This window comes from Schistocerca serialis, chromosome 1 (genome assembly GCF_023864345.2).
Source record: "Schistocerca serialis cubense isolate TAMUIC-IGC-003099 chromosome 1, iqSchSeri2.2, whole genome shotgun sequence".
NCBI lineage: Eukaryota > Metazoa > Arthropoda > Insecta > Orthoptera > Acrididae > Schistocerca > Schistocerca serialis.
Window position 1 is genome coordinate 1,274,523,757 of NC_064638.1, and position 23,671 is coordinate 1,274,547,427.

The 23,671-nt window shown below is 40.2% G+C and overlaps 1 protein-coding gene across 1 annotated transcript in view; it reads left to right on the plus strand.

The window, feature by feature from the left end:
- The first annotated feature begins 265 nt into the window (after window positions 1–265).
- The window catches only part of LOC126456855 (protein 5NUC-like), a 91,932-nt gene continuing 68,526 nt past the window's right edge, over window positions 266–23,671 (plus strand). Inside the window, exons 1-2 of the mRNA XM_050092672.1 lie at window positions 266–521; window positions 16,684–16,847. Coding sequence (XP_049948629.1) covers window positions 266–521; window positions 16,684–16,847 — 420 coding nt within the window. The remainder of the gene's footprint in view (window positions 522–16,683; window positions 16,848–23,671) is intronic.

Consider the following 23,671-nt stretch of genomic DNA (forward strand, 5'->3'; position numbering starts at 1 on the left):
AGATATAAATCAAAGTTAGTAAACTGGTTATATTAATGAAATATTATTGATATTTATAGTTGAGAATTTCATTTATGTTAAATTCTATATTTTTAAAATTTATTTTTTGTAAATGATTTCAGAAATACATAAAAGCTCCCCACAACAGTATAAAATGCGCACATTTGTAAATATTACTACTGGTACTCTGCTGTTCATTGTACTGGCAGTTCTGCTTTGTATCTGTGAGGGACAGACGAATATTGAATCTAGAACAGTCAAGCTAATGGCTGGTTCAGATACGACAGTCACTACAATTGAAACAACTTCTGAGCCGACTACCGTCGACAGCACAACAAGTGATGTGACTACCATAGACAGCACAACAAGTGACACAACTACAGCTTCAGGGACATCTGGATCAACACCACGGTCAGAGAATACCTTACTCATTCATTTCATTAGCGATCTGCAGTACAATATACTTCCTGTTGATAGTGAAATGGACCTATGCCAGGTTACAACAGGAGTTATATCTGAAGGTAAGCACTAATTTACACTTATATGAATAACATGTGTGTTGGTTGGTTGTTATTACTTCTCTTTATAATCATTCAACATGCACTGTATATATATATATATATATATATATATATATATATATATATACAATAGAGGGAAACATTCCACGTAACGTGGAATGTTTCCCTCTATTATATTCATATCATTAATTTGAAGCCAACAATCACGTTTGTTATTGTTATCGTTATTGTTATTGTCACTGTTACATTTCGAAGTCTTTTCTGTCGTCTTATTTCCTCCTTCTGTTTTTGCCATCACTTTCTATTCACCTTCTCCTTTTTTACCGTAATCCAGTATACAATTTTATCCCGTCGATATACACTCAATAATACGTAATAATACGTAAATCACTTCCAAACCATAACCAAAAAAAATTTTTTTTCCGCTTTGCTGCTATAAAATCCACCGTTTCCAGTCCACAAACAGTTCCTTTCAGCTATTAAACAACCCTTTCGGCAGTTTTAATAACTTTTGCTTTATTTCCATTTCCGTTTTTCTCACATCACCGATCATTTTTAGCCGCTTCCCACAGGTTTTAACGTCATTATTTCTTCATCAAACAATTGTTAGCTTCATTTCCATAATCTGCCACCACCAAACCACTCCTTTTAATACATTCTCACGTAGTTTTTTCGAAATTTTCCCGAATTTCTCCACCCTTTAACGTGTTTTGGCGGCAACACAACCACCTAACCTTTATGCACATCATTATCTACCTACACAAGTTCACCACAGGATCAACATAGCCCAGCCCTAACCAACCCTTTTTCGCCTTTTTTCACACCAGATCTCCATTTGCTTTCTAATTTTACCTTTATCTCTCCCCATATATTTTTTCATATTTATTCTCATTTTCATTTCAGCCTCGTGTTCCACTTTCCACCTTCTAGTACCATGTCACCCTCACAACACCTTCACAACGACCCCATTAAGTTTTATTTACATTCCCTCCGCAAACATGCCTTCGCCCTAGCCAGATTACACTCCCATATTTTATTTTCTCAGGCTTGTCTGACATTTGGCATCACCCCCAAAGGCCTCACACTTAAAGTTCCCATCTCTGGCTGCAACCCTTCTTTCCATCAGTCCCTATACCAGTTCCAAACCAAACAATCCATTGCCCTCACCCACCTAATCCTTCACCTACACATCCACTCAGCCAATCAACACGCCCATCAACTCCTATCCTTTATAAAAATCCTCAATCTTTCCTCTCCCACATCCACACCTGTTGTTCAGAGCATCCTCCTACAGGCCAACCGCAAATTAGAGCAGCATGCCACCCTCCACCTTAAAAAACTATCCAATCTCCTGGTTTCCCACCTCCGGAAAGGCAACTCACTCACCCTTCACAACCTTTCCAGCAAACCTCAACCTCCTCTCATTGCACACAAACCCAGTCTCTCCCATCTACTCAATCTCCCACTTCCAGCTCCACTCCCTCCAAAACCTCAAAATTCCAATCAACGCAATCTGGAACCACAACACCCCAATTCAGTAGTTAACCTTTCCTCCAAACCTCTCTCCCAATCCGAAACCTCTGTCCTATCCAAAGGCCTCACCTTCAGCCCCACTCCCAGATTTAACCAAACAGCCCTCGTCAAAGATTTACTGTCCTACACCCGTACTCTCTGCTGGAAATATCACTTTGCCACAAAGAAAAATGATCCTAATCCTACTCCTAAGGATCCAACTCCCCAAGACACTATCCAAATTGAACCATGCCTGGAACAGTTCCGTCCTCCGTCACAGCGGGACCCACCTCCTCTTCCTCAAAATCACCCTCTCCTAACCTTCCAGGAATTTCTGACTTCCAGCCTTGCCTCTCAATCCTTTTTAAAAAACCTTAATCCTACTCCCAACATCACCACTGCTGAAGCCCAGGCTATCCGTGATCTGAAGGCTGACTGATCCATCGTCATTCTTCCGGCGGACAAGGGTTCCACAACTGTGGTACTTGATCGTCGGGAGTATGTGGCTGAGGGACTGCGTCAGCTTTCAGACAACACTACTTACAAAGTTTGCCAAGGCAATCCCATTCCTGATGTCCAGGCGGAGCTTCAAGGAATCCTCAGAACCGTAGGCCCCCTACAAAACCTTTCACCCGACTCCATCAACCTCCTGACCCCACCAACACCCCGCACCCCTACCTTCTACCTTCTTCCCAAAATTCACAAACCCAATCATCCCGGCCGTCCCATTGTAGCTGGTTACCAAGCCCCCACCGAACGCATCTCTGCCTACGTAGATCAACACCTTCAACCCATTACATGCAGTCTCCCATCCTTCATCAAAGACACCAACCACTTTCTCAAACGCCTGGAATCCCTACCCAGTCTGTTACCCCCGGAAACCATCCTTGTAACCATTGATGCCACTTCCTTATACACAAATATTCCGCATGTCCAGGGCCTCGCTGCGATGGAGCACTTCCTTTCACGCCGATCACCTGCCGCCCTACCTAAAACCTCTTTCCTCATTACCTTAGCCAGCTTCATCCTGACCCACAACTTCTTCACTTTTGAAGGCCAGACATACCAACAATTAAAGGGAACAGCCATGGGTACCAGGATGGCCCCCTCGTATGCCAACCTATTCGTGGGTCGCTTAGAGGAAGCCTTCCTGGTTACCCAGGCCTGCCAACCCGAAGTTTGGTACAGATTTATTGATGACATTTTCGTGATCTGGACTCACAGTGAAGAAGAACTCCAGAATTTCCTCTCCAACCTCAACTCCTTTGGTTCCATCAGATTCACCTGGTCCTACTCCAAATCCCATGCCACTTTCCTTGACGTTGACCTCCACCTGTCCAATGGCCAGCTTCACACGTCCGTCCACATTAAACCCACCAACAAGCAACAGTACCTCCATTATGACAGCTGCCACCCATTCCACATCAAACGGTCCCTTCCCTACAGCCTAGGTCTTCGTGGCAAACGAATCTGCTCCAGTCCGGAATCCTTGAACCATTACACCAACAACCTGAAAACAGCTTTTGCATCCCGTAACTACCCTCCCGACCTGGTACAGAAGCAAATAACCAGAGCCACATCCTCATCTCCTCAAACCCGGAACCTTCCACAGAAGAACCCCAAAAGTGCCCCACTTGTGACAGGATACTTTCCGGGACTGGATCAGATTCTGAATGTGGCTCTCCAGCAGGGATACGACTTCCTCAAATCCTGCCCTGAAATGAGATCCATCCTTCATGAAATCCTCCCCACTCCACCAAGAGTGTCTTTCCGCTGTCCACCTAACCTTCGCAACCTCTTAGTTCATCCCTATGAAATCCCCAAACCACCTTCCCTACCCTCTGGCTCCTACCCCTGTAACCGCCCCCTGTGTAAAACCTGTCCCATGCACCCTCCCACCACCACCTATTCCAGTCCTGTAACCCGGAAGGTGTACACGATCAAAGGCAGAGCCACGTGTGAAAGCACCCACGTGATTTACCAACTGACCTGCCTACACTGTGAAGCGTTCTATGTGGGAATGACCAGCAACAAACTGTCCATTCGCATGAATGGACACAGGCAGACAGTGTTTGTTGGTAATGAGGATCACCCTGTGGCTAAACATGCCTTGGTGCACGGCCAGCACATCTTGGCACAGTGTTACACCATCCGGGTTATCTGGATACTTCCCACTAACACCAACCTGTCAGAACTCCGGAGATGGGAACTTGCCCTTCAGCATATCCTTTCTTCTCGCTATCTGCCAGGCCTCAATCTCCGCTAATTTCTAATTTCAATTTGCCGCCGCTCATACCTCACCTGTCTTTCAACTTCATCTTTGCCTCTGTACATCCGCCCCGACTGACATCTCTGCCCAAAAAATGCCCTACTCTTTGCCTTTACAAATGTCTGCTTGTGTCTGTGTATGTGTGGATGGATATGTGTGTGTGTGCGAGTGTATACCTGTCCTTTTTTCCCCCTAAGGTAAGTCTTTCCGCTCCCGGGATTGGAATGACTCCTTACCCTCTCCCTTAAAACCCATATCCTTTTGTCTTTCCTTCTCCTTCCCTCTTTCCTGACGAGGCAACCATTGGTTGCGAAAGCTAGAATTTTGTGTGTATGTTTGTGTTTGTTTGTGTGTCTATCGTTCAAATTAATTGGTTTGGTTCTCCAGTTTTCATACCCTGCACTGATTTCTTCACCTTTGAATTTACAATACCCTCAGAATTATCAATACATGATGTTAAATGTAATGATCTGTCTTACACTTCACCCCCTGGTGTTTTGGATTTCTTTGCATCTGTACCACCGCTTGCTTGTTTTTTAATCCCTCATTCTTTTTACAACTCATTTTCTTCTCATTGAGTGATGTTTAACATCTTTAACACCACATTTCAAACATTTTTTTCTTTCATACACTGTCCTCTTTAGGTCTCATTATCAAAAATGACCTTCAGAGATACGGAATGAGAACTTTCACAGGACACCAACAGTACTCAATAGTGCAAAAAAGAGAACTCAACAGAGAATGGATAAAATGTACAATGTTAATAAATTCACTGACAATATAATAAAATTTATAAAATATAAACTAGAAAATGGCTTTATCTGTTTGGATATCTTCATGAAACAGGAGCACGTTCATTATTAAAGAAAAATCTGCAGTTAGCTTTTTTGCAGTATTTCAAAGAAACTGTAGGAAAAACGCTGAGATATGTACATTTCTTTCTCTTCTGACATCCACAGAGAGGATTAAATTTGATGTCTATTCATTGTAACTGGAAAAAAAGGTGAACAATCATTGGTATGCACAGTAGTTACTAGCTTTTTGCTGGACTAAATCTTCTAATTGTAGGTTGGATACAACTTAGTATTGTGTCAACACATGGATCCTTATCATCCTGTGGTATGAGTAAACTAGCACTCCTTTCTAACTTCCCCCAAGCTATCCATCTTTTTTGTTCAGAGAAGGGAACTAAGAGCTCTGAAAACCAGGAATAGCATTTTCCTTAGTTTTCTTCCTATTTGTTGGTGGCACACGAAATTTCACATCCTGAAGGCAAATACTAGCCAGCCATTCTGCATGTCTGTAATTTTACAGTTTTCTCATGTGAAGTCTCTTTTTGATACAATCAGTCCATTAAAGAAAGGGATCACTTGATGGAAAATACATCCACGGTAGAGGCAGGCGACCATTCAGATTTGACACAACTCTGAAATATAGAAAGATCTTGATTGCACAATTCTTTATATGACTTGTTTGATCAAGACCTTTCTATATTTTAAAGTTGTGCCAAAGAAAGTAGTAATGCTGGAGTAGGTCTAACAATGAATTAAAAAAAATTAAGTATGTGAGTGAGCTATTACAAACAGGTAACTCCTACATCAAAAGTGGAAGTTTATATTCCTCCTAGCCTGACAGATCATGAAGAGACTGAAAGTATGTATAATTATATGAAAGAAATTATTCAGATCGCAAAGAGAGGTGAAAATTTAATTGTGATGAGGGGCTGAAATTTGACAATACGTAATGGAAGAGAAGGTGAAATAGTAGAACACGAGCTGGGGGAAAGAATGAAAGGAGAAGCCAGCCGGCAGAATTTTGAACTGTACATACTTTAATCATTGTTAACAGTCGGTTTAAGAATCATGAAAGAAGGTTGTATACATGGAAGAGGCCTGTTGGCACAGATTTTAAACTGTAAAATTTCTTGGGGAGCAGATGTGGACTTGGACCATAATTTATTGTTTACAAACTGCGGATTAAATGTGAAGAAATTGTAGAAAGGCAGGCAATTGTGTGTTTACATGGAAACTAGATAAACTGAAAGAACCAAAGGTCACTGAGAGGTTTTTGTTTCTCTCTCTCTCTCTCTCTCTCTCTCTCTCTCTCTCTCTCTCTCTCTCTCTTTCTCTCTCCTTTTTTTATAGTGAAGGCAGCAGGTGATAAAATAGGTGAAACGATGAGGTCTAGTAGAAATCCTTGATTAACACACCAAGAACTGAATTTAACAACAATGTCCAGCTGATTCCAAACTTATGACATCCTTCCTACTCACCTTAATCAACTTTATACTTACCAACAACTACTTCATCTTTGAGGAGCAGACATACAGGCACAAACAGAGCAGAGGCACAGCCATGGGAACGAGGATGGCTCCTTCCTATGCTAACCTTTTCATGGGTTGTTTAGAGGGGACATTTCTGGGATGCATAAGTCTTCAGTCCCTGGTTTGATTTAGATACATTGATGACATCTTTATCATATGGACTCATGGTGAGGCTGACTTTCTCCCAATTAAATTTCACATGGCCCTCTTCTGAATCCCTTGCCACTTTCCTAGATGTTGATCTCATCCTCATCAAAGGCCAGCTACACACTTCTGTCCACATTAAACCTACTAACAAACAACAGTACTTACATTCTGATGGTTGCCATCCTTTCCATGTCAAACGTTCCCTCCCATATAGCCTTTGCATTTGAGGCAAACGTATTTGGATGCAGACTCTTTACAGCAAAACACCACCACTCTCACGCCAGCCCTTGCATTGGACGTAACTATCCCAACTGCCTGGTTCAAAAGCAGATTTCCTGGGCCATCACAGCCAATCCTGGTACTGCTGATCCCTCCAAAAAACAACTTCAGGGCACACCACTTGTCACTCAGTATTATCCTGGTCTTGAATGTTTTAATCAGCTACTTTGATAAGGCCATGGCTTCCTAAAACCATGCTCTGAAATGATACCCATTCTGTCTGAGATTTTGCCCACAATACGTAGAATAGCTTTTTGTTGCCCTCCCAATCTCTGCAATATTCTTGTCAGACCCTATGCTCCTCCTGCACCTACACTATGTGATCAAAAGTATCCGGACAACCCCAAAAATATAAGTTTTTCATATTAGGTGCATTATGCTGCCACCTACTGCCAGGTGCTCCATATCAGTGACATCAGTAGTCAGACATCGTGAGAGAGCAGAGTGGGGTGCTCCGTGGAACTTACGGACTTCAAACGTGGCCAGGTGATTGGATGTCACTTGTGTCATATGTCTGTACGCAAGATTTCCACATTCCTAAACATCACTAGGTCCACTGTTTCTGACGTGGTAGTGAAGTGGAAACATGAAGGGACACATACAGCATAAGTGTACAGGCCGACCTTGTCTGTTGACTGACAGAGACCGTGGACAGTTGAAGAGGGTCATAATGTGTAATGGGCAGACATCTATCCAGACAATCACACAGGAATTCCAAACTGTATCAGGATACACTGCAAGTACTATGACAGTTAGGTGTGAGTTGAGAAAACTGGGATTTCATGGTCGAGCGGCTCTGTTAAGCCACACATCACACCAGTAAATGGCAAACGTTGCCTTGCTTGGTGTAAGGAGCGTAAACATTGGATTATTGAACAGTGGAAAAACATTGTGTGGAGTGACAAATCATGGTACACAATGTGGTGATCCGATGGCAGGGTGTGGGAATGGTGACTGCCTGGTGAACGTCATCTGCCAGCATGTGTAGTGCCAACAATAAAATTTTGCATGGCACTATCACAGCACAGGCCTAAATTGATGTTTTAAGCACCTTCTTGCTTCCCACTGTTGAAGAGCAATTCGGGGATGGTGATTGCATTTTTCAACAGGATCGAGCACCTGTTCTTAATGCACAGCCTGAGTTGGGGTGGTTACATGACAATAACATCCCTGTAATGGACTGGCCTGCACAAAGTGATAACCTGCATCCTATAGAACACCTTTGGGATGTTTTGGAATGCCATCGATACCTCTCCTCAGTGCAGCACTCTGTGAAGAATGGGCTGCCATTCCCCAAGAAACCTTCCAGCACCTGATTGAATGTATGCCTTTGAGAGTGGAAGGTGCCATCAAAGCTAAGGGTGGGCCAACACCATGTTGAATTCCAGCATTACCAATGGAGGGAGCCTCAAACTTGTAAGTCATTTTCAGCCAGGTGTCCGGAAACTTTTGATCACATAGTGTATGACCCTCCCCTAAGGCTGCTATCCCTGTAACCATCCCCACTGCACGACTTGCACTATGCACCCTCCTACCACCACCTATTTCAGCCCTGTAACTGGTAAAACATCTACTATGGAAGGGAGAGCTACCTGTGAAATGGCACATGTTGTACACCAGTTATGTAAACACTGTTACGGCCTTTTACATAGCATGACTACCATCCAGTTATGAGTCAGGATGAATGGGCATAGGCAGAGGGTGTATGCGGGCAAAACACAATATCCTGTTGCAGAGCATCCTCTACAACATGACAGTCATGACATACAACATTACCTGGGTGCCTGTTTCACCACATGCACCTTCTGGATCCTTCCCCCAGACACCAGTTTCTCAGAACTCTGCTGGTGGGAACTAGCCCTACAACTTTTTGGTGGCTCTCACCACTCACTTGGCCTTAATTTACATTAATTCCTTCTGTCTCATCATTTCGTCACAGTATCTACTACTTCCTTCACTCAGTTTTAGTTTTGTATGTGTTTCAGTTTCTTATCTGTCTATTTTTTGATGTCTCGCTCCCACCTCTGTTATGTACAATGCATTTAGCTTTTCGCTTTTATTAACTAGTACATGATGTTTTAGCAGTAATCTCTGTCTTGTATATTACCCTGTCTTCCACCTTCAAGCTCTCAGGTTTTCAAATCTCGTCTGGTGCAGTCTCTGACAATCGGTCTTTCCTTCTCATCCTGTCCAGTAAGTCTCCCATGAACCATAGTCCTGGGTGCTTTTCAACTCCACTCTCTTTTCTAGATCTCTGCAGTTCTTTTCCTTCACCCCTCTTCCTTCCACTTCAACTCGTCTGCCTGAAGAAGGAGCCACTGGCTCCAAAAGCTTGCCTAATTACGAGGGTTGGAACTTAAATAGTGGCAAAAAAGAGGTACATGTTTGCACCTGTTACTGTCCTTCAAAGTAGTCACCAGCGTTGTGTAGAACCCATTGCCAGTGATATGGAAGGTGTAGTATACCATTAGCAGAGGCTGTTCTGTTGATAGTGCGAATGGAGTGGTCTATTGCCTGTCGAATCTCTGGAACAGTTCTGAAGTGAGTGCCACGAAGTGGTTCCTTCATCTTCAGAATCAAATCAAAGTCACAAGGACTTAAGTCTGGGGAGTATGGTGGATGGTACAGTACTTCCCAGTCCCATCGACCAAACAGAGCAGCAACAGCTTGTGCTGTATGCACCCGCGCATTGTCGTGCAAAATGATGGGTGGATTGTGCAGAAAGTGTCGCTACTTCTTTCGCAAAGCTGGTCACAAGTGATGCTCCAGAAATGAACAGTAATACTATGCAGATGGTCTGCCAGGGAGGAACTTAATGCATTAGGATAACACCATCACAGTCGTACACGAGAATCACTATAACTTTAGACCGCTCCATTCGCACCATCAACAGAACAGGCTCTGCTAACGGTATACTATGCCTTCGACATCACTGGCAACGGGTTCTACACAACACTGGTGACTACTTTGAAGAACAGTAACAGGTGCAAATATGTAACTCTTTTGTATCGGATGTGAATAAATAGTTGCCACTATTTAACTTCCAACCCTCGTATAATTTTCTTTTATGTGTGTGTTTTGCCACCACTTGGTGAGAGATTTTTTATCAACCCCATTACAAATATCGAAATTAATTGAGAAAAGGAGAAAATATAGCAATGCAGCAAATGAAGCATGCAAAAGGGAATACAGACATCTAAAAAATTGGACTGACATAAACCTCAAAATGGTGAAACAGCAATGGCTAGAGTTAAAATATAAAGATGCAGAAGTGTGCATAGCTATGGAAAAGGTACATGCTGTGTACAGAAAAATTAAAGAAACCATCCGAGAAAAGAGAAGGGACTGCATGAATGTTGAACACCCAGATGGCAAGCTAGTATTAAGGAAAGAAGGGAAGGCTGAAAAGTGGAAGGAATATTCAGGGTTATTTGTATGTACCTTAGGGGCTTCAGGTGACAGCTGTGCAAAGACTACAGAAAGTAGGCACATGTCAGTGGGCAGAGCATCTCTCTAAGTTTGTTACTCACATTACAGCTGCTCAATATGGCCACTGCTTGTGACTTGGTAAATGTCAATATGTTATAAGTCTTTCCATATACACCCCAACACACCATAATTGATATTAGCGATCGTGTGACAATTTACCTTCGCAGACACATGAGATGTGTCTTCATCACTGGAAACCAGCTTCTGTGGAAAACTATCTTCCTCCAGTAGCCATTGCAAGTCATTTGGAAGGTCAGAACAGTCCATCACCAGAAGTAGCCAGCACATATGATCTTTACTACAATTCTTGATGGAAGTTAGTATGTACCGTCATCCCTGATGTGATTTCAGTACTACCAACTCCACAGTGATTAATAAAAAAATTGCACAATTTACTTATCTTTGTTCTTGATGCTCTTGTAGAATCGAATCTGGGTAGTTGTTACCTTTAGGTTTGTTGTCTCAGTTTGCGGAAAATGTTATAATGTATTCAGTTTCCACTAATAAAAAGCTAGCCAATAGTCTCAATGATCTTCATAATTTATTCAGGTTCTTTGTTCCAAATGTAACTCAAAACCATGAACATTGCAACATAAGTGCTAAAGTTGTGGAGTATCATAAGGAGTGTGTACATGGAAGTTTGTTCCTAACAGATCTTGTCAGTATCTGTCTCACCTGGATTTCAATCCTAAATATAGCGCACTTGATCCAGAATCAACACAATATTTACATCCTAACCTCTTACTGAAGGCCACTAATAATCATTCGAAGTTATGTTTAACTTTAAATAGATATTGCCAATTTTGATTTAATATCTCTACTTCTCAGACATGATCATATTGTATAAAATTATAATTTAACATTACTGTTTTAAATGGATCACAAAACTTTATCTTCTTAGTTGTGATACTTATAAAACCAAAATTGTGATTTAATGTTGACTTTTCTCTGAATGTAGCTTTTCAGGTTTTATATATTCTTTCATTGTTACAGTATTGGTAGTTGTGAGGATTAAGTATATTTTAGAACTTCACTTAGATAGACGATTTATGTTTTTAATACTTGGATTTTACCCCAACACAATGGTTTTGACATAATTTAAATGCATTGTGTTTACTCCTTTGTCCAAGCTTTCCAGTGAGCTATAAGTTGTTAAGAGGTATTGAGTTTTTTACAAATATGTAAATTTTGAAGCTAACTCTTTCATTAGATGATGTATCAATTTCTGTACTTTAATAGTTTGGCTGGTTTTTCATTTTGTTTAGCCAAGATGTGGTCATTGTCAAAGTAAATCAAGTATTATCCACAGTTAAATTGTTCTTCAAGATACTATCTTTAGATACTTAATTGTCACAAATATCATTATAACTATTGTTCATCAGAAACCTTCCTTTTCTTTATTAATCCATGGGAATATAAACTGAACATTATAAAATTATGTAAGCATAAATGTCTAAAATTGTATTCTGATGTGCATTCCTTCATCTACAGGAGTTACTCACTGATATTTGAGCATGCAAACTTCTAGTGTAGTACCCAACACATGGCAACTGGTACAGTAGTATCCATACATGGTCTAAAATATTATAACATGTAACAACTTAAGCTGATATAGTTTACATGTTTGTGTAGAATGCAGCAGACTACTGACTGTGGTTCCTGCAGCTCCTGAGACTATAGATACTATCTGTGGTCTAAATACAGTTCTGTGCTCACACTTCTCTTCAATTTCTTGAGATTCCTGGTGAATGATTCCCACACATGCTTCACCTTCTCAGTTAATGGTCCTGGGCAACCTGTTTTCTTTGCACCACATAAGCAGCTGGTCTCACAATATATGTTGTATTGTACCACCCATGAATTGTTTTGTCTGTTGGAGCTTTCACTTCACATTTAGTATGAATTCATCACCAAACCATCACAACTGACGTTTAACAAATTCAAGAAAATAAAATGTACACATCACTGCATTATATGTCATGTTCTGATATGTCGGTCCCATAGTGTTGTGTTCTGCAACTATCCCATAGCACATATTACAAACAGATGCTCTGTCCACTGATCATGTCACTTTTCTGTATGTCTTGTAGTTTTCACACAGTTGCCTCCTGAAATCGTTGAGGTACTGATGAATAATGCTATTTAGAAGGACAATCCAGCATTGAATAATGACACTGTTATGAAAAGGAGTTACAGACAAGGATATCCTTTTTATAATATTATAAATCATAATAATTAAAATATAGTAAATTACAATAATGATTTCAAAAAGGTACTCACAATATTATGAAAAGGAATAGGTTGCTACTCTATCAATAGAGGAGATGTTGCAGATAGACATATCCTTTTTGTAACACTGCCTGTGTATACAGCATCTGCCATCAAGATCCCACCTCTGTGATTCAAACTGATCTGCAGTCCCTTCTAAAAACCTCAGGCTCCTCAGAAGGACTTACACCTCAATCCATAGAACTTGTTACCCCTCCAAAGCCATGTACCCCCACCTTTTACCTTCTTCCTGAGATCCACAAACCCAATCATCCTGACCGTCCTATAGTTGCTGGCTTCAAAGCATCTACCAAATGTATATCTGCCTTACTTGATCAACACCTGCAACCCATAGTATAAGGACTTCCCTACTATATTAAAGATATCAACCATTTCCTAGGTCGACTGAAATCCGTCCCTGTGCCACTCCCGCCACACACTTTGCTTGCCACCATTGATGCCATCTCCCTCTATACCAATTTCCCCCACATACATGGTCTGTCTATTGCTGAACATTTCCTCAATCAACAGCCACCTGATTCGAAACCTGTCACATCCTTCTTGCTCACCTTAATCAACTTTATACTTACCAAAGATTACTTCACCTGTGAGGGGCACACATACAAACAGATCAGGGGTACGCCCATGGGAACTAGGATGGCTCCTTCTTATACCAGCCTTTTCATGGGTCACTTAGAGGGGGCTTTCCTGGGATCCATAAGCCTTCAGGCCCTGGTTTGGTTTAGATACGTTGATAACATCTTTGACATATTGTGAGGCTGAGATCCTGGGATCTCTAAATACCTTCTCCCAACTAAATTTCACATGGTCCCCTTCTGAATCTCATACCACTTTCCTTGATGTTGATCTCATCCTCACTGAAGACCAGCTACACACTTCTGGCCACATTAAACCTACTAACAAACAACAGTACTTACATTTTGACAGTTGCCATCCTTTCCATGTCAAACGTTCCCTGCCATATGGCCTTGGCATTTGAGGCAAACATATTTGTTTGAATGCAGACTCTATACAGCAATACACCACCACTCTCACCTCAGCCTTCACTGGATGTAATTATCCCAGCAGCTTAGTTCAAAAGCAGATTTCCCAGGCCATCGCAGCCAATCTTGGTACTGCTGATTCCTCCAAAAAACTACTACGGAGCACACTACTTGTCTTTCAGTACTATTCTAGTCTTGAATGAATGAATCAGCTACTTTGACAAGACCATCACTTCCTAAAAGCATGCCCTGAAATGAGATCCATTCTGTCTGAGTTTTTGCTCACCACACCTAGAATAGTTTCTCATAGCCCTCGCAATCTCCTCGGTATCCTTGTTAGACCCTATGCTCCTTCTGCACTCATCTCCCTACCCTACGGCTTCTACCCCTGTGACTGTTCCCACCGCAAGACTTGCCCTATGCACCATCCTGCCACCACCTATTCCAGCCCTGTAACTGGCAACGGGAGAGCCACCCGTGAAGTGACACATGTCATATATCTGCTGTTAATAAACACTGTTCGGCCTTTTACATTGGCATGACTACACACCGGTTATCAGTCAGGTGAATGGGTAGAGGCAGAGGGTGTAATACAAGCGACACACAATATCCTGCTGCCAAGCATGCGCTACTACGTGACAGTCATGACCTACAACATTACCTTGGTGCCTGTTTCACCTCATACACCATTTGGATTCTTCCCCCAGACACCAGTTTCTCAGAACACCACAGGTGGGAACTAGCGATACAACAAGTCCTTGGTTCTCGCCAGCCACGTGGCCTTAATTTACATTAATTCCTTCCATCTCAGCATTTCTTCACAGTAACTATTCCTTTCTAACCTCCATTTTAGTTTTCTTCATCTTTAATTTCCTGACCTGTCTATTTTTTGTTGTCTCCTCCTCGAACCTCTGTTATATATGATGACTTAGTTTTCCTTTCTTGTTAACTTATGCATGACGTTTTAGTAGTAATCTCTGTCTTGCATATTACTCTGTCTTCCACCTTTAAGCTCCCAGGTTTACGAATCTCATCCAGTGCACTCCCCAACAATCAGTCTTTCCTTCTTATCCCATCCAGTAAGTCTCCCCTGACCTGGGCTTCTGGGTGACTTTTCTGAACTGTACCCCTTTCCCTAAATCTCTCCAGTCCTTTTCCTTCGCCCCTCTTTCTTCCCCTTCAGCTCTTCTGCCAGAAGAAGGAACCACTGGCTCTGAAAGTTTTAAAAGTTAAATCTTTTTCTGTGTGTATTCTCCTGTCATCACTTGGTGAGCAGATTTTTTATCTGTCCACTTACATTATATTGCCTATGTATAGGACTAGACAAATGAATTAACTTGAAGGCAATGTTATGGTAATAGAAGGAGGAAGTAGATGTAGATTAAATGAAAAATGTATCACATTAAGTCGAAAGAAGGCACATTCTCTCAGAATTATTAAGATCTTAGGCACATACTCTGATAAAATTAATTCACCTGGTATGCAAGATACATGAGAAATACCTACAGACTTCAAGAAAAATATAACAATTCCAGTTCCAAAGGAGACAGCTGCTAAAGGTGTGAAAACTTCAGAACCAGCAGCTTGACAAATATTGGTTGCAAAATGCTGTCACAAACTTTTACAGAAAAGTGGAAAGACTTGCAGAAGTTGCCCTCAGCAAAATGCTGTCACAAACTTTTACAGGAAAGTGGAAAGACTTGCAGAAGTTGCCCTCAGCAAAGACCAGTTTAGCTTCTGGATAAATGTAGGAATATATGAGCCAATACTGACCCTGCAAGTTATCTTAAAAGATGGGCTAAAGAAAAGCAAACCTATTGTACCACACTCTATGTGGGCACAACAACTAATGAGCTGTCTGTCCGTACATGTTGCCACTGCCAAAATGTGGCTCATTCATGCCTGCGGTCACCCTGGCCAGTACCCTGAGCCTTTGTTAGACCCTGTCCTCCTGCTGCCTATCACCATCCCTGCTCCCACTCCAGCCCTCCATATTCATTATAACCCACCAAAGCCCCTGCATAATCCTTTTCCCTTGTCTATCCCACCACCCAGCACAGCCTCCCAATGCTGCACAAGGCAGCCCTATCCTCTCCTCATCACATCCCTGAACACTCCCCACATGGCCCCGCCATAACCATACTATTTCAACCTCTCCCCACACCTCTACCTTACCCCCACTACATACCGCAGTTAGACTGTTGGCCAAGTTAGACACAGTTACAGTTGCACCTCAGTGCCTTGAGACAGTGGCAATGAATGTGAGAGTTGTCCTTGTGTGAATGTATGTGCGTTTTCTGCTTTCGAAGAATGAGTTTGTTAGAAAGCTGAAATATTTCTGGTATTCATTTTCATTGTGCCTATCTCTGACTCAGTGCCTCGTCTGTATAGGGAGTAGCAATCTGTCTCTCCCATGGTGTTGTTAAATCTATATTTATAGCATCTGTGGATTCAAGAAAGCTTTTGACAATGTTAACTTGAATATTCTCTTCGAATTTCTGAAATTAGCAGCAGGTTGAAGTGGCAGTAGGTTATGCAAAGGTGAAGAGACTTGCAGAAGATAGACTAGGACGGAGAACTGTATCATACCACAACAGGAGCAGCAGCAGAAGCAGCAGCAACAACAACAACAACAACATATTTTACAGTTATGAGAAGCATACAGTAGAACTGCTGCAACACTTAGACATATCTTTGTTTGCAATGTAGATGTTGTCATTTCTTTTGTTGTTACACTTTATTTATTCCTTATCCATGAACATCTAAAATTTAATATAGTTACAGGCCTTTTCTTATTATTACAAAGTTATGAGCAAGTAACTAGTTTCTGTTCCTAATTGTTAATTTAAATTTTGATGTGCACCACTGAAGATTGCTTTGGAGGCTATGGCCGGCTCGCTACATACATGAGTGACAAGAAAGCGGACACAGACATCTGGTTGAATGCTGGCAATATGTTGCAAGGCAGCCTGTTCAGTATACTGAAGTTTGACCCCATAGTTGAAGCTATGAATAGTCTTCAATTTGATGCTGTGGTAAGTAAAAACTCTGTTTTGTAACTTCTCCCATGAGGAGTATGAACTAAGAAAACATTGCATGTAATGAGGAACTGATATTTTTGTGGTTATTTGCTGCATAAGAAAGTGCAGCTTGTACAAAAACCTGAAAATTAAAGGAGAGCTAAGCACACTCATTTGAAGAATAAAAGCTGTGACCTCTGTAGGAGACACTGTAATAAATTTTCTTAGACACCTCAGACACCATAGACAGCTTAGACAGCTCAGCAGCATTGCACTTACATAATTTAATTTCTATCACAAATTAAAGCTTTATTGATTCTTAAGACATGATATTGATTTGCAAGACTTGTCCTGATTAAACTTACTACCATGAGTTGGTGAACTTACAAAATATTATACTGAGAAACACAGATATGATGGTCACATTAAATTTGCCACTATGTCCTGAAAATCACAGCCGATTCTGAACATGACCTATGAAACATTTATAGAAACTTTCCCTGAAAATTACCTAGATCAGCTGTTTCATCATCCTACCTATAATGAAAAAACAATAGACTTGTTGGTGAAAAAAGACCTGGCCTCCTTGAGGATATTCACATATAAACCGGCATCAGTGACCACAGGGCAATTCTAGCAAGCAGTGAGCACTAACACACAAACAGTTAGGACAGTAAGCACATGTAAGTCTACATTTTGAGTACAATTGATAAGCAGAAACATGTAAGACATGGGGAAGGCTGCTGTGTCAAATGGCAGGGAGGAGCAAGTACAGATTAGATTAGATTCAGTTTTCATTCCATAGACCCAAAAAATGAGATAATTCTCATGGGTGTGGAACATGTCAGAAAGTATGACACAAAAACATAAAACATTTGAATATAATACTTACTACCCTGACCATTTGTGAGGAGATAGACAAAAATAAGCTAATACAATGCAGTAAACTGGGACAGCTAATATTAAAGAACTAACACACTGTCAGAATGAAACACTGTTTTCCACTATTAATGAATTTATCATACACAAAATACCTAATCTTGACTGTTGTGACCAAGTGTTGTCAAAACTGAAATCCAACAGATATTTTTATTAAGCTGACTTAACAGTCTCTGTTAAGATAATCATCTATGAAGTAGGAGGAGTTGCCTATCAAAAAGTCTTTCAAACTCTGTTTAAACTGTGCTTTATCTAAAACCAAGTTTTTAATGGTTGCTGGCAATTTATTAAAAATGTGTGTTCCTGAATATTGGACCCCTTTTTGGACCAAGGCAAGTGATTTTAGGCCTTTGTGTAGATTCTTCTTATTCCTAGTATTGATACTGTGTACTGAGCTATTGGTTGTAAATAGAGATGTATTACTTGCAACAAATTTCATTAAGGAGTAAATATACTGAGCAGCAGTGGTTAGCATACAAAGTTTCTTGAAAAGGTTTCTACAAGATGTTCTTGAATTTACACCACAAACGATTCTTATCACACACTTTTGCACCCAAAAAACTTTTGCTCGGTTTGATGAGTTGCACCAGAAAATGATCCCATACAATGAAATAGAATGAAAGTAAGCAAAGTATGCAAGTTTTTTTATATTTATATCTCCTACATCTGACATCATTCTCACGGCAAATACAGACTTGTTTAGGCGCTTAAGCAATTGTGTGGTATACACTTCCCAACTGAATTTATTATCGAGTTGTAATCCCAGAAATTTAACACTGTCAACCTCTTTGATCTGCATGTCTTCATATGTTATACTCATGCTGGAAGGAAATCTCTAAAAGGTTCTGAACTGCATATAGTGGGTTTTCTCAAAGTTTAATGACAAAGAATTAGCTTTAAACCACTTATTAATGTCAGTGAAAATTTGATTAGCAGCTATTTCTAAATCTGTACTTGACTTGCTACTCATCGCAATGTTTGTATCATCTGCAAGCAAACTTAGCATCTGGCAATGTAACAGATGAGAGGTCATTAATATAAACAAGAAAAATGGATCCAAAATGGAACCCTGAGGAACACCACATGTAGTTAATTCCCAGTCAGATGAAGACTGACTGCTTACTGCACAGGTATTTCGCAATGGCACCCTTTGTTTCCTGTTAAATTGATAAGACTCAAGCCATTTCGCAGCATTGCCAGTGACACCATAATACTCTAATTTACTTAGGAGAATGCTGTGGTTCACAGAGTCAAAGGCTTTTGATAGGTCACAGAAAATGCCAGTAGCCCCTAATTTAGTATATAATGAATTAAGTACATTCCCACTGTAAGTGTAAATAGCTTTCTCTATATCAGAACCCTACAGAAATCCAAAGTGTGACTTGGACAATGCATAACTTGCAGTCAGATGCTTAAGGAGACGCTTGAACACAACCTTTTCAAATATTTTTGAGAAAGCCAGCAAAAGTAAAATCAGTCAATAGTTTGATGGTATCTCTTTATCCCCCTTCTTGTAATGAGGTTAGGTTCAGCATATTTTAGCCAGTCTGGAAATGTTCCGCTGACAAGAGATGAATACACAATTAACTTAAAATAGAACTTAACTCGCATGAGCACTCTTTGATTAACTTTGTTGATATGTTATCATACCCACTGGAATACTTGGATTTTAAGGATTTTATGATGGATCCCACTTCTTTGGGAGAAGTGAGTGTCATTTCCATTTTACTGAAGTTATTTTTAAAGATTGGTCTCAGATACTCCATTGTACTGTTCACCGAACCTGGTAACCCCAAGCTGTCAGTAACAGAAATGAAGTAGTTGTTTAAGAGGTTTGCAACACTAACTGTCCTTGTTACCAAAGTTTCATTTATTTTTACAGCTACCTGTTCCTCTTCCTTTTTGATCCCACCTATCTCCGTCTTCACAATATCCCACACAATTTTTATTTTGTTACCTGATGTAATTATCTTTTTCTCATAATAAAGTTGCTTTGATTTCTGGATTACTTGCTTCAATATTTTGCAGTATTCTTTGTAATGCGTTACAGTTCTAACCTCACAGCTGTTCCTAGATAGTAGATATCTTTATTCCTTGTGTAATCCACGGTTTATTTTTTGACTTGTGTGTGAGTTGAGTTACCTTTAGGGGAAAACAATTCTCAAAAGTGGAGGCAACTTTATTAATGAATGCTTTGTATTTTCCATTTGAGTCAGATGTATTGATTCAAATTGCCCAGTTGGCTGTGCAGTCTAATGCACAGCTTTCCTGGCGATGCGACGGATTTTTTTTTTTTTTTTTTTTTTTTTTTATACATGCGTGCGTGCGTGCAATGCACCAATTGCTACGGATTATACATCACTGCTGCAATGCAATTTCTTTTATAATTTTTGTTCACCTACCTCTTTACAGCGGTAGATCTTCGCATGTAAACTCCTGACTGCAGCTACTTACGAGATCACAGAAAAGCAGTGTTGAGGAAACTGTAACCTCATAGCTACACGCCGGAGGCCACTATAAGTAAAATTTGCTGAAAATTGTCTATGTACTTTAAAGAAATTATTCGGAAAGGGGATGTCACTTATGCTTTAAACATGAAGTTCAAATTTAAACCTGCAATAGATCTTTATTGCCATTAAGCAAGATCATCAGCCCACATTTATGAAAATTACTAAAGTTTCTGCTCACAGTTATCACCATACCTAAAACAGCCAGAACTTTTACCTTCCCAAGTTCCGAAACCAATTACTTGTAACACAGTCAATGATTGGCCAATTACTTCTGCACATGATATTCAGTGGTTGTCTTTAGTAAAAGTTTATGCTCGCCATAAAATACTCAGTAAGAATATACTCAATATCACCACGCTATATAATTCAAAGTTCACTTGCGATTTTCGTCAGAACGAATTATCATAACACTCTAAAGTTTTCATAAACAGTTTCTGGTCACTACCAGATACCATTAACACTGGACGATAATGCGGAAGTCATTCCAAGACTTCATCTTACACATAATGCGAAAAGTCACATCCAGCATAACCGCCTCCAATCAAAGCTAGCTCGTGACTCCTCTCTCACTCTCCCACCACTCAAAACTATATTTTCTCACTAGGTGGCCAACCGTCTCACTTCTCATTGGCTGTCAACACTTACGACCAATGAGAACTCACTTCTAGGGCGCGGCTCGCGCCAAAATCTAACAAGCACCAACCACTTCTCTAGGCTCATTGACGTCATCAAATTAAGTAACACAAAACTCTCTAATTAAATAAACAAACCAAAATGAACTATAAGCTTTGCTCTATATCTGGAAATTTATTATGTAGTCGCGAATGTTCTGGCTGTCTTATACATAAGCATACATACTTGGACATCCGACATTCACTAGTAGGGGAACCACTAGTGGACTCGTTTCCACATTACAGAGTTGGAACACTTGCCAGTTCCTGTAGAGAATTACATGAATGATTTTTAATGATGCCGAATGTCTCACATACTCTCATGCACGCATTCTCATTCACACGCACCCTAACACACAATACACATATTTACTTAGAATTCTTGAAACTATTATTATAGAAAAGTCACAGAGGTTTTCTGAAACTAAAAACATTCCAAATTTATATATGAACACTGAAAGTGTCATCAGATCATTGTACATAGTCACTGAAGGTGAACTATTACATCACTGTATTTATTTAAATTCTTGACTGTTGGAAAATTACATTTTTTTATGGAATTTTACTAATTTCCAAAATACAACTATTTTGGATCTCAGACTTTGAAATATTGTTTGTTTTCACGACAGAAGGATGTACATCAAATATGATGTTCCTCAGGTTATTCCTTTATTAGTTATTAATATTTTTAGTTTCGTATATTGTAAGTGGCCTGCCAGCACTACTCCACTGCTTCCACACGCGCTGCTGCAACAGATGGTCATGACGTCAATCTGCAGGACACAACTCGTCCATTACTGACCGTATAATACTCTACCGGCTTACATTGCAGCCCACATACATTCTGAAGTAAAGCTTTTAATAGACAAATGGGTGATCACGCACTAGTTGCAACACCACAGCGGGAAGGAGCGTTGGTCCCCAGCACGAATCCACCCAGCGGATTTGTGTTGAGGTCCGGTGAGCCAACCAGTCTGTGGATGGTTATTAGGCGGTTTTCCATCTGCCTCGGCAAATGCAGGCTGGTTTCCCTTATTCCGCCTCAGCTACAATATGTTGGCAATTTCTGCACAAACAAGTTCTCCACGTATGCATATGGGGGTGGGTGGGGGTGGAAGTTCAACAATGGCTACTGTAAATGATGTAACCGACAGTTCCACAGTTGCGTTTCACAGTTCTTTACTTTCACTGTTCACAGCCCCCCAATATTACACAATTATATGGCCAGTTCACTAATGGTATTTATTTGGTTCTATTCGAAAATGTATTAGCAAAGCCGGCTCTTAACTTATTCCAAAATAATTACCAGGTTAGTCAAAAGTATTGCTGAAGGAACTGTTGAAAAGAAGGAATTTTTTTATGTATTTAGTTAATTGAATGAGTTATGTTTTAATTGTAATTTCTGTAACTTAATCATTGAACTATGTATAGTTTCAGTGCCTATTATTGTGAGGATACACAAAGGACTGATTTTTGGTCTTGAGACAGTCAGTCCATGGCCGATTTTCAGACATGAAACATGTATCCGTTAGATTAACAACACTGTGTCAACTTAACACTGGAATAAGTGTAACACAAATAGGCCATGTGTTAGAACAATTAATGGCAATGTCTGTTTAATTCATTTGAAAAATAGTGTCACACATACCGTATTATTCTGCAAGAACTGTGAACTGTGTGGTTAGGTTTTTACTGCTCATAGATGTTCAACAGCAAACTGTTGTAGCAGTATGCTGATGTTTTCTGCAACCTATTAATGAGGCTTATCAACAATTACCAGTAGTGAACTGGCCATATAATTGTGTAATATTGGGAGGTTGTGAACAGTGAAAGTAAATAACTGTGAAACGCAACTGTGCAACTGTCGGCTACATCATTTACAGTAGCCATTGTTGAACTTCCATCCCCACCCACCCCCGTATTTCAGCCAGTATAACAGTGCAGTACATCAACACTGCTGAGGACTATCAACAAAGAAATAAATCAGGCAAATGTCACAATTTCACTTCACGATACAAATCAATATAACACAAATAGCTTGTACTGTGTCCTCGCACTTCAAAACTTGTCCAGCCAACTCACTGCACAAAAAACAAAGATTTACCTCTAACATGTATCATATATTGATCTATTTAGGCAAAATCATCTTTGAAACAAGCATTACATAAATAAAATAAAATAATTGCCTATCAATTTTGAGAAGTCCATAATCATCATTGTAATTACATTAAGGGTTTATAAAAGTTGACATTTAAACGTTTTCACTTAGCTATTTAGTGGTGGGTATTTGGTTTTTATGTTTTCGATATGGTATTGGTCATTTTATATGATCCAAGATCGATTAGTACATTTATCTCACCATAACCTGTTTTAATCTGCAACGGGAAACATAGTTCAACATAGTATTCACATTTCCCTTTCAGAAAATCCCAGATGGTTACACCATATTCTGACCATCAACACCCTCTTGTTTCCCAAAGTTGATTCATTAATTTTTGAAGTAAGTTACTAATGTGGGTGGCTGGTCACATTTTCACAGCACTTGCCATGCTGAGATAGTGACAGACTGCAGCGAAAGATAGTGACAGCAAGGGAAAACTACAGCTGTAATTTTTCCCAAGGGCATGCAGCTCTACTGTATGGTTAAATGATGACGACATCCTCTTGGGTAAAATATTTTGGAGGTAAAATAGTCTCCCATTCATATCTCCAGTCAGGG